At 43.7% G+C, this 13164-nt stretch overlaps 1 protein-coding gene across 1 annotated transcript in view; it reads left to right on the forward strand.

The window, feature by feature from the left end:
- The window catches only part of scarb2c (scavenger receptor class B, member 2c), a 51721-nt gene that overhangs the window by 18167 nt on the left and 20390 nt on the right, over positions 1-13164 (forward strand). The window contains exons 4-8 of the mRNA XM_021622581.3: positions 1590-1781; positions 2117-2208; positions 4275-4394; positions 8598-8767; positions 9039-9157. Of these exons, the coding sequence (XP_021478256.3) occupies positions 1590-1781; positions 2117-2208; positions 4275-4394; positions 8598-8767; positions 9039-9157 (693 nt within the window). The remainder of the gene's footprint in view (positions 1-1589; positions 1782-2116; positions 2209-4274; positions 4395-8597; positions 8768-9038; positions 9158-13164) is intronic.

A 13164-nucleotide genomic window follows, 5' to 3' on the forward strand; every position in this document is an offset into this window, starting at 1 on the left:
GAGTGGCACTTCAACTGTACATACAGGGCTCCAGAGTGGCACTTCAACTGTACATACAGGGCTCCAGAGTGGCACTTCAACTGTACATACAGGGCTCCAGAGTGGCACTTCAACTGTACATACAGGGCTCCAGAGTGGCACTTCAACTGTACATACAGGGCTCCAGGGTGGCACTTCAACTGTACATACAGGGCTCCAGAGTGGCACTTCAACTGTACATACAGGGCTCCAGAGTGGCACTTCAACTGTACATACAGGGCTCCAGAGTGGCACTTCAACTGTACATACAGGGCTCCAGAGTGGCACTTCAACTGTACATACAGGGCTCCAGAGTGGCACTTCAACTGTACATACAGGGCTCCAGAGTGGCACTTCAACTGTACATACAGGGCTCCAGAGTGGCACTTCAACTGTACATACAGGGCTCCAGAGTGGCACTTCAACTGTATATACAGGGCTCCAGAGTGGCACTTCAACTGTACATACAGGGCTCCAGAGTGGCACTTCAACTGTACATACAGGGCTCCAGAGTGGCACTTCAACTGTACATACAGGGCTCCAGAGTGGCACTTCAACTGTATATACAGGGCTCCAGAGTGGCACTTCAACTGTACATACAGGGCTCCAGAGTGGCACTTCAACTGTACATACAGGGCTCCAGAGTGGCACTTCAACTGTACATACAGGGCTCCAGAGTGGCACTTCAACTGTACATACAGGGCTCCAGAGTGGCACTTCAACTGTACATACAGGGCTCCAGAGTGGCACTTCAACTGTACATACAGGGCTCCAGAGTGGCACTTCAACTGTATATACAGGGCTCCAGAGTGGCACTTCAACTGTACATACAGGGCTCCAGAGTGGCACTTCAACTGTACATACAGGGCTCCAGAGTGGCACTTCAACTGTACATACAGGGCTCCAGAGTGGCACTTCAACTGTACATACAGGGCTCCAGAGTGGCACTTCAACTGTATATACAGGGCTCCAGAGTGGCACTTCAACTGTACATACAGGGCTCCAGAGTGGCACTTCAACTGTACATACAGGGCTCCAGAGTGGCACTTCAACTGTACATACAGGGCTCCAGAGTGGCACTTCAACTGTATATACAGGGCTCCAGAGTGGCACTTCAACTGTACATACAGGGCTCCAGAGTGGCACTTCAACTGTACATACAGGGCTCCAGAGTGGCACTTCAACTGTACATACAGGGCTCCAGAGTGGCACTTCAACTGTACATACAGGGCTCCAGAGTGGCACTTCAACTGTACATACAGGGCTCCAGAGTGGCACTTCAACTGTACATACAGGGCTCCAGAGTGGCACTTCAACTGTACATACAGGGCTCCAGAGTGGCACTTCAACTGTATATACAGGGCTCCAGAGTGGCACAGCGTTCTAAGGCACTGTTTCTCAGTGCAAGAGGCGTCACTACAGTCCCTGGTTCGATTCTAGGCTGTATCACATCCGGTCGTGATTGGGAGTCCCATAGGGCGGTGCACAATTGGCCCAGCATCATCCGGGGGTTAGCTTGTGAATGATGAATCATTCAGTTCTGACTATTCTCTTTCTTTCTCTGTTCCCAGACGGTGATGGAAAAATTTAAGGATACGTCATTTATTGCCAATATCATCTCATCTTACATGAAGTCGGTGAATGAAGACCTGTTCACTACACAAACTGTGGGAGAACTGCTTTGGGGCTACAAGGATGGCCTTCTCAAAGCTCTGAAAGTAGTGGACCCTACATTAGATGATGTGTTTGGACTCTTCTACAAGGTTTGATTCTCACTCTCTACTCAATATGGACTGTATGTTTGGTTGTAATATGTTGATTGATGTTAGATATTTGTATTTGTGTGTTTAAAAAAAAAAAAGTGGTTGGTTATTTAAGTGCTGTGGTAATAATGTTTTGTAAATAGTCACTTCCGTAAAGCAAGTATAGAATTAGATCTATGAAAGCCTTGTCATGTAAATGTCTATAGAAAACATTGTTTCAGATTCAACACACTGTTTTACATGTCAACGATTTTGAGTCTCTAGATCAGTATTCTGTTTTTATGAACTCACGAAGGAGGTGGGCGTTTCATGGTGGTTCTGTTTTTGTATTTCAGCAAAATGCTACAGATGACGGAGAGTATGTGTTTCTGACCGGTCAGCAGAGTTATAAGGACTTTGCCGTTATAGATCAGTGGAAGGGTCAAAAGTAAGCCTTCTATAGAACATTCCACACCCGTACTATTTTATAAACATATAAATACGAAGGTATTAGGCCTCCTATTGTCAAGGATGACCATAAACACAAACTCATTTCACCTGTAATCTAATTGTTCAGTTTGTGATCAGACCCCTTGACTTTTTCCACATTTTGTTACGTTACAGCCTTATTCTAAAATGGATTAAATATGATTTTTTTTTCTCCCCTCAACAATCTACACACAATATCCCATAATGACAGCACAAACAGTTTTTTGGGATTTTTAAAAACAAAAAAAGGATACCTTATTAAATAGCCACCTGTTAAATAGCCATCACTAGCACAGAGTGGCTGCTGCCTAAACATATACACTACTGGTCAAAAGTTTTAGAACACCTACTCATTCAAGTGTTTCTTTTTTGTACTATTTTCTACTTTGTAGAATAATAGTGAAGACATCAAAACTATGAAATAACACATATGGAATCATGTAGTAACCAAAAAAGTGTTAAAACAAATTAAAATATATTTGAGATTCTTCAAATAGCCACCCTTTGCCTTGATGACAGCTTTGCACACTCTTGGTATTCTCTCAACCAGCTTGACCTGGAATGCTTTTCCAACTGTCTTGAAGGACTTCCCACATATGCTGTGCACTTCTTGGCTGCTTTTCCTTCACTCTTTTGGTACAACTGATCCCAAACCATCTCAATTTGGTTGAGGTCAGGGGATTGTGGATGCCAGGTCATCTGATGCAGCACTCCATCACTCTCCTTATTGGTCAAATAGCCCTTACACAGCCTGGAGGTGTGTTGGGTCATTGTCCTGTTGAACAACAAATTATAGTCCCACTAAGCCCAAACCAGATGGGATGGCGTATTACTGCAGAATGCTGTGGTAATCATGTTGGTTAAGTGTGCCATGAATTGTAAATCATTCACAGACAGCGTCACCAGCAAACCACCCACACACCATCACACCTCCACTTCCATGCTTTACTGTGGGAAATACACATGTGGAGATCATCCGCTCACCCACACCGAGTCTCACAAATACATGGCAATTGGGACCAAAAATCTCCAATTTGCTCTGGAGTCCAAACGACAGATTTCCACTGGTCTGATGTCCATTGCTCGTGTTTCTTGGCCCAAGCAAGTCTCTTCTTATTGGTGTCCTTTAGTAGTGGTTTCTTTGCAGCAATTCGACCATGAAGGCCTGATTCACACAGTCCCCTCTGAACAGTTGATGTTGAGATGTGTCTGTTACTTGAACTCTAAAGCATTTATTTGGGCTGCAATTTCTGAGGCTGGTATCTCTAATGAACTTGTCCTCTGCAGCAGCGAAAGCTCTGGGTCTTCCTTTCCTGTGGCGGTCCTCATGAGAGCCAGTTTCATCATAGCGATTGATGGGTTTTGCGACTGCACTTGAAGAAACTTTAAAAGTTCTTGAATTTTTCCGGATTGACTGACCTTCATGTCTTAAAGTTATGATGGACTGTCGTTTCTCTTTACTTATTTGAGCTGTTCTTGACATAATACGGACTTCTATTTGGTAAAATACCATCTTCTGTATACCACCCCCACCTTGTCACCACTCAACTGATTGGCTCAAACACATTAAGGAGTAAAGAAATTACGCAAATTAACGAGGTACACGTGTTAATTGAAATGCATTCCAGGTGACTACCTCATGAAGCTGGTTGAGAGAATGCCATGGGTGTGCAAAGCTGTCACATCAAGACAAAGGGTGGCTATTTGAAGAATCTCAAATGTAACATTTTGATTTAACTTTTTTTTTTGGTTACTACATGATTCCATAGCTGTTATTTCATTGTTTTGATGTCTTCACTACTATTCTACAATGTAGAAAATTGTCAAAATAAAGAAAAACCCTTGAATGAGTAGGTGTTCTAAAACTATTGTCTGGTAGTGTAGACCTGAACTCATTGACCACTACCTAGGGCGGCAAGTAGCCTAGTGGTTAGAGTGTATGTGATCTAGATTTCACAGGAGGCGAATACAGTCAGAATCCATTTGAAGTGATAACCGTGATGACCATGTGTTCTCTGCATGCAGCTCTCTGAATTGGTGGACCACAGATGAGTGTAACATGATCAATGGGACCAATGGGGCCTCCTTTCATCCAATCATCACCAAGAACGAGACCCTCTACATGTTTTCCTCTGATCTCTGCAGGTTGGTTTTGGGTCTGAACTCTCATGTCTCTGTCATGGGTGCTTCCTCTACGTTTACATTATTTTCAGAGTTTGTCATCACAAGTTACTATTATTCAGCCTGTTTGCAAATTAAATACATTTAACTAAAATGCATGAGTTGAGTATAGGCCTGTTACGGGGGTTTGTATTACCGCCACACCGGCGGTCACGAGTCATGGCCGCAGTCAATTTCCACGTGACCGTTTTAGTAACTAGGCTTCTCCTTGCTCTGATGCTGCTGATGGTCATTAGTAGTCTACCAAACTAGCAAACTACCTGGTAGTCAGCACCCTATTGTCCCTCTAATCACTCGGACAGCTCATGTTGCGCAACATTTCTATAGGCTATGCAATTGAGTGAGAATCCAGTTTTGATGGCCTCTATTAAAAAGAAGAGGCTCCTATCAGCTTTCTATAGGCTAGGCCGACTATTTCTATTTCTCAACTTTCCTAATATTTAGCACATTGCTTCTCTTTATAACAGGAGTATAGCCTACCTGACTGGCATTAAAATTAACCATGGGCTATTTAAGTGCATAGATTACATGTATTTTTTGCCCCTGTTTCGAGAAAGGTGCATGATAATGGTCCATTCCAAATCAATACAAATTCACACATATAGTAGTATATGTATAGACAAGATGAAATCAAGAATCGTAGGGTGGGTGACAATATTAGCCTATCACTTGTGAATGATATATTATCGCTTTTGAACGATGCCCAGCTTGTGTGCAGTAAGGCAGGAAACGGCGCATGCCGGTTCCTCTAACATCAATATGCGCCCCGGAATTCAATAAGGTTGCGTCTCTGACATGTCTGTCTTCACTTGTAACCTGTGAGAAAGACCTGATCACTTGAAGGCTAATATGAATTCCTGAGAGAGCCATGTGAGGTGAGATGTCCGCCGGAGCACACAGTCCCGTGTGTCTCAGTTGGTAGAGCATGGCACTTGCAACGCCAGTGTTGTGAGTTCAATTCCCACGGGGGACCAGTGCGAAAACTAATATGAATATATATGCACTCACTACTGTAAGTTGCTCTGGATAAGACCGTCTGCTAACTGACTAAAATGTAAATGTAAGGGAATTATAATTATTAAATTCAGCCTAAGGCCACAACGACCACTGGCTGCAAAAGGAGGGGGCATTACAGCCCCACAAAGAGCATGTCGCCGGGTAATTGGAGGCATTATCAAGTGCTTGTCAAATTGTGAATGGGAGACTGAAGCGCGTACAGCCGGCACAAAAAACAAAACAGAGCTTTGCCTTTTCATGCAACTTTTTTTAAAAATGATCATTAGTCGCATCATACAGCCTTAGAATGTATTATGGGTCTCCCGAGTGGCGCAGCGGTCTAAAGCACTGCAACGCAGTGCTAGAGGTGTCACTACAGACCTTGGTGCGATCCCGGGCTGCATCACAACCGGCTGTGATCGGGAGTCCCATAGGGCAGTGCACAATTGGCCCAGCGTCGTCCGGGTGAGGGGAGAGTTTGGCCGGGGGGGCTTTACTTGACTCATCGCTCTCTAGTGACTCCTTGTGGCGGGCCGGGTGCCTGCAGGCTGACCTCAGTCGTCAGTTGAACGGTGTTTCCTCTGACACATTGGTGTAGGCTGGCGTCCAGGTTAAGTGGACGGGTGTTAAGAAGCGCGGTTTGGCGGGTCACGTTTGGGAGGACGCATGACTCAACCTTTCGCCTCTCCCGAGCCCGTTGGTGAGTTGCAGCGATGAGACAAGATCGAAATTGGAGAGAGAGAAAACAAATATCAAAACATAATAGCCCAACGTTTGTATCACAACTAAAGTTGCATAAATAACTCGAAATTAAGCATATAGGGGCACCTATTCCTTTGTTAACCCTCAATACAGAATAGCCACATGTACGCACTCCCTCAAATGGTTTGGAGAAAATAGTTTTTATTTATACTATAAAATAATACCACGGATTTCTAAGCAAGTCTTGTCTGTTAAATGAACTAGTGTATCCCACATTAAAAATAAAAGGAGAGCCGCACACTCTTAAGAGCTCAGATGCAATAATAACCTAATAACCAACGTTTCAACAGACGAGCTGTCTTCGTCAGGGTATAATATAGCTCACAGCCATATGGCATAGCCCGATCAGGGCCTAACATAAGGACAACTCAGAGTATTCTGTTCTTCTGAAATAGACTACATTTTCTTCATATCATGTTCCTTTAGACCTGTCTAAAATAAATAATGGATTTATTGTGATGGTGTAGGCTGTATTACATGGATTTATTACACGGAACCCAAACCTGCTGCGCGCGTGCGCCATCGTGCGTACATTTATTTTGTCCCCCTACGCCAAACGCGATCACGACACGCAGGTTAAAATATTTTTTTAAACTCTGAACCAATTATATTAATTTGGGGACAGATCGAAAAGCATTAAACATGTATGGCAATTTAGCTAGTTAGCTTGCACTTGCTAGCTAATTTGTCCTATTTAGCTAGCTTGCTGTTGCTAGCTAGTTTGTCCTGGGATATAAACATTGAGTTATTTTACCTGAAATGCACAAGGTCCTCTACTCCGATAATTAATCCACACATAAAACGGCCAACCAAATCGTTTCTAGTCATCTCTCCTCCTACCAGGCTTTTTCATCTTTGAACTTATATGGTGATCGGCATCTTTTACCACGACAACTGGCAAAACAGTTCGTCTTTCGATCACGCACGTGGGTATAACCAATGAGGAGATGGCACGTGGGTACCTCCTTCTATAAACCAATGAGGAGACGGGAGAGGCAGGACTTTCAGCGCGATCTGCGTCAGAAATAGAAAGGAGTTCTATTTTAGCCCTTGGCATCGCAGACGCTCTTTGGCGCGCGTGAGCACTATGGGTGCAATAATTGAATAACATGGATTTCTAAATGTATTTTGTGACGTTCGCATGTTCCACTTTTTAAAATGTAGATGTTCTAAATGTCTGCGTCAGGGGCATGTAAGCTATTCGTGGAAGCCAGGAGATGTTAAATGTGTTTGTGTTTTGGGTCCTTGAGACCGGGCAGTTATTTGCTTGACAATCACCGGCTGACAATTTCATGACTGCCACAGCCCTAATGGACTATTCACAAGGATACAAGTCATTGCAAAAAGACAGAACAGTAGTTAAAAATATACAGGTTAATAGGGTGTGATGAAGTCAAACTGAATGCATGAGGCGGCAGGTAGTCTAGTGGTTAGAGTGTAGAGGCGGCAGGTAGTGTAGTGGTTAGAGTGTAGAGGCGGCAGGTAGTGTAGTGGTTAGAGTGTAGAGGCGGCAGGTAGTGTAGTGGTTAGAGTGTAGAGGCGGCAGGTAGTCTAGTGGTTAGAGTGTGGAGGCGGCAGGTAGTCTAGTGGTTAGAGTGTAGAGGCGGCAGGTAGTCTAGTGGTTAGAGCGTAGAGGCGGCAGGTAGTCTAGTGGTTAGAGCGTAGAGGCGGCAGGTAGTCTAGTGGTTAGAGCGTAGAGGCGGCAGGTAGTCTAGTGGTTAGAGCGTAGAGGCGGCAGGTAGTCTAGTGGTTAGAGCGTAGAGGCGGCAGGTAGTCTAGTGGTTAGAGCGTAGAGGCGGCAGGTAGTCTAGTGGTTAGAGCGTAGAGGCGGCAGGTAGTCTAGTGGTTAGAGCGTAGAGGCGGCAGGTAGTCTAGTGGTTAGAGCGTAGAGGCGGCAGGTAGTCTAGTGGTTAGAGCGTAGAGGCGGCAGGTAGTCTAGTGGTTAGAGCGTAGACGCGGCAGGTAGTCTAGTGGTTAGAGCGTTGGACTAGTAACTGAAAGGTTAAAAATCTGTCGTTCTTCCCCTGAACAAGGCAGTTAACCCACTGTTCCTAGACCAGTTAACCCACTGTTCCTAGACCAGTTAACCCACTGTTCCTCGGTAGGCCGTCATTGTAAAATAAGAATTTGTTCTTGCCTGGTAAAAATATACATTTTTTAATCAAGTTCTGGTTTTACAGGACAGTCTGTACAGAGTTGTCCCAACAAAGTTACTTCTCTCAATAGCTTTCATGTTTCAGAATGCTTTTAATGATGTTTACATTCCACTAACACTCCTGTAATTACTGAACCCAGAACAAAATCTTGCATGAGTTGGCTAGCTTGCTACTCCATGTGTTTGTAAACATTTATGTATCTCCTCTTTCACAGTAGATTAATCTGTGCTCTGTTCATTGTCCTCTTTGTCAGATCTATCTATGCCATCTATGAGGAGGAGAGCAGTGTGATGGGCGTCCCAGGCTACAGGTTCTCTCCACCCAGCAAGGTATTTGCCAACACAACAGAGAACGCTGGTTTCTGTTCCCCACCAGGGAACTGTCTGGGCTCTGGCGTGCTCCAAGTCAGTGCCTGCAAACAAGGTAATAATATACAATGTATTTTCTGTGCCACTTGGCCCGTCAATTTTATACATTGAGGGCATATGTTTTTTATGTGATCCCTACGGGGGTTGAACCCGCAACCTTGTCGGTACTAGTCAATGCCACACTCTTATCAACTGAGCCACTCCTAGTCAGGACTGTAACCATATGGATTCAAAACATCATCTGTCTGAGGTCCATTATTAACCCAATGAGGTTTCGGGGGGGAAAAAAATGTCATCTCAATGTTGTATCATATTTCCCATCCTAGATGCTCCGATCGTCATGTCTTCTCCACACTTCTACCAGGCAGATGAGAAGTTTGTCAAAGACATCTTCGGGATGAAACCAAACAAGGAGCAACACGAAACCATCATAGATATCAACCCGGTATGTAAACTGAACAGAAATATAAATGCAACATGTAACAATTTTTAAAAGATTTTTACTGAGTTACAGTTCATATAAGGAAATCAGTCAATTTAAATAATTTCGTTAGGCCCTAATCTATGGATTATCACACAAATGGGAATACAGATATGCATCTGTTGGTCACAGATACAGTACCTTAATAAAAAAATAGGGGTGTGGATCAGAAAACCAGTCAGTATCTGGTGTGACCACCATTTTGCTTCATGCAGCGTGAAACATCTCCTTTACATAGAGTTGATCAGGCTGTTGATTGTGGCCTGTGGAATGTTGTCACACTCCTCTTCAGTGGGTGTGCGAAGTTGCTGGATATTGACGAGAACTGGAACACACTGTCATACACGTCGATCCAGAGCATCCCAAACATGCTCAATGGGTGACATGTCTGGTGAGTATTCAGGCCAGTGGAGAACTGGGACATTTTCCGCTTCCAGGAAATGTGTACAGATCCTTACAACAGGGCTGTGCATTATCATGATGAAACATGAGGTGGCGGATGAATAGCACGACAATGGGCCTCAGGATCTGGTCACGGTATATCTGTACATTGAAATTGCCATTGTGTTTGTTGTCCGTAGCTTATGCCTGCCCCATACCATAACCCCACCGCCACCATGGGGCACTCTGTTCACAACGTTGACATCGGCAAACCGCTCACCCACACGTCTGTCATCTGCCCGTACAGTTGAAACCTGGATTCATCTGTGAAGAGCACAGTTCTCCAGCGTGCCAGTGGCCAAGGGAATGTGAGCATTTGACCACTGAAGTTGGTTAAGACACCAGTCAGGTCAAGACCCTGGTGAGGATGACGAGCACACAGATGAGCTTCCCTGAGACGTTTTCTGTGCAGAAATTCTTTGCTTGTGCAAACCCACAGTTTCATCAGATGTCCGGATGGCTGGACCCAGACAATCCCGTAGGAGAAGAAGCCGGATGTGGGGAGGACCTGGGCTGACGTGGTTACACGTGATCTGTGTGTGAGGCCAGTTGGATGTGCTGCCAAATTGTCTAAAATAATGTTGGAGGTGGCTTATGGTAGAGAAATGAACGTTCTCTGGCAACAGCTCTGGTGGACATTCCTGCAGTCTGCATGCCATTTGCGCTCTCCCTCAAAACTTGAGACATCTGTGGCATTGCGTTGTGACACAACTGCACATTTTAGTGGCCTTTTATTGTCCCCGGCGCAAGGTGCACCTGTGTAATGCTGTTTAATCAGCTTCATATGCCACACCTGTCAGGTGGATGGATTATCTTGGCAAAGGACAAATACTCACTAACAGGGATGTAAACACATTTGTGCACAGAATTTGAGAGAAATAAGCCTTTTGTGCGTATGGAACATTTCTGGGATCTTTTATTTCAGCTCATGAAACACGGGACCAACACTTTACATGTTGCATTTTATATTTTTGTTCAGTGTATAACCTTTTGCCAAAAGTACCTTACCTCTGGCATCTGCATGTTTTCAGTTTGACCACTAGAGGGAACACTATTACCACTTCAGTAGAACAGGTCATAATTTTCAGAGCATTTTATTCTGGGTGATATTTATTTATTATTTTTTTACTACAGAAGGATAATCTCACTAATTCACACAAAGTGGACACACACACATACTATGATGCTCAGGAGACAAATTACAGTAACTACCTAAATCTAGCCAGTAAGAAAAGCTTGGTTTTTCATTGCAAAATGTTTTGCAACGGTGTGCACTAATGAACACGACCCAGTGCTCTTCCTGAGCCAAGGCCAGTCAGAGGCAGTGTGTATAAAGTCCTTCCTGTTGATAAGCTGTTGTTTATAGAGCTGTTTGTGGTGCAGTTGGAGTGGCTTAGTACCAGGCGTAGAGACACTAAAGATAAGAGACTAGGGTTGTGTCCCAAAATGGCACCCTATTCCCTATGTAGTGCACTACTTTTAACCAGAGCCCTATGGAACCCTATTCCCTATATAGTGCACTAGTTTAGACCAGAGCCCTATGGAACCCTATTCCCTATATATAGTGCACTACTTTAGACCAGAGCCCTATGGAACCCTATCCCTATGTAGTGCACTACTTTAGACCAGAGCCCTATGGAACCCTATTCCCTATATATAGTGCACTACTTTAGACCAGAGCCCTATGGGGCCCTATTCCCTATATAGTGTACTACTTTAGATCAGAGCCCTATGGAACCCTATCCTTATGTAGTGCACTACTTTAGACCAGTGCTCTATGGGCCTTATATAAGGAATGGGGTACAATTTGAGATGCATCGTAGTTCTTGTGATGGTTTTAATTCTTCATTAAATTTGTTATTCTATTATCATTATTATCATCATTATTGTTTTGTCGGGAAAGAGCTCTCAAGGTGATAATTTCACTGTGCTGTTTTACACCTGTTGTATCCTGTGTACGTGGCAAATAAACTTTGAAACACACACACACACACACACACACACATATTGTACATTTTATAGTGTACATTTGTATAGTACACAATGTGTTGTACTAAATTGGTCGATGCTGGTTTATACATATAAAGTGACTGGTACTAGGAATTTATAAATACTTATGGTAATATATACATCTAAACAGTAATTTATAAATACTTATGGTAATATATACATGTAAACAGTAATTAATAAATACTTATGGTAATATATACATCTAAACAGGAGTAATAGTGACAAGTAGCAGTTTTTTTTCTTCAAATTGTATTTAACCTTTTATTTTACTAGGTAAGTCAATTAAGAACAAATTCTTATTTACAATGACGGCCTACCTCGACCAAACCCTGACAACGCTGGGCCAATTGTGCACTGTCCAATGGGACTCCCAATCACGAGCAGTGATACGGCCTGGAATTGAACCAGGGTCTGTAATGACGCCTCTAGCACTGAGATGCAGTGCCTTAGACCGCTGCGCCACTCGGGAGCCCAGATGAATACTAATGGTAGTGGCAATCAATAATCAATGGACAGCAGTGTGATGGAGTAATACATCTAATCAATGATTATTGTTTGAGTGGGTAGAGACCTGTGGATGGGCATAAAGTCAGTGTGGATAGTCTGGGAGAGCAGTAGTTATTAGCCATTTTAACGCAGGTAAGCATTTTTCGTCATGAGTCTTGTTCTGCAGAGTGGTCACTAGCTGAAACAACCACATAGACATAACATCAGATTTTAACCCTAACCACACTGCTAACCCAAGTACCTAACCCTATCTTTAAATAACATTTTGCTAGCTTGAGTTACCTGATTTGGAAGAGTTCCGTGTATATTTCTGTGTGTTTCCGAGCCTCTGTTATGGATTTAGGAACTGTGAAGAGACCCCTGGTGGAATGTCTTGTGGAGGGTATGTAGCTGTATGTTAGCTGTTTGAACAGACAGTTCTGTGCTTTCAACACGTCAATACCTATCACAAAGACAAATAGTGTTGCAGTCAATCTGTCCTCTACTTTGAGCCAGGAGAGATTAACAGAAACTCAGCAAAAAAAGAAACGTCCTCTCACTGTTAACTGCGTTTATTTTCAGCAAACTTAACATGTGTAAATATTTGTATGAACATAACAAGATTCAACAATTTGAGGCACAAACTGAACAACTTCCACAGACATGTGACTAACAGAAATGGAATAATTTGTCCCTGAACAAAGGGGGTGGTCAAAATCAAAAGTAACAGTCAGTATCTGGTGTGGCCACCAGCTGCATTAAGTACCGCAGTGCATCTCCTCCTCATGGACTGCACCGGATTTGCCAGTTCTTGCTGTGAGATGTTACCCCACTCTTCCACCAAGGTACCTGCAAGTTCCTGGACATTTCTGGGGGGAATGGTCCTAGCCCTCACCCTCCGATCCAGCAGGTCCCAGACGTGCTCAATGGGATTGAGATCCGGGCTCTTCGCTGGCCATGGCAGAACACTGACATTCCTGTCTTGCAGGAAATCACGCACAGAATGAGCAGTATGGCTGGTGGCATCTTCATGC

Source organism: Oncorhynchus mykiss, chromosome 12, assembly GCF_057628025.1.
Source record: "Oncorhynchus mykiss isolate SJ-2025 chromosome 12, ASM5762802v1, whole genome shotgun sequence".
Taxonomy (NCBI): Eukaryota; Metazoa; Chordata; class Actinopteri; order Salmoniformes; family Salmonidae; genus Oncorhynchus; species Oncorhynchus mykiss.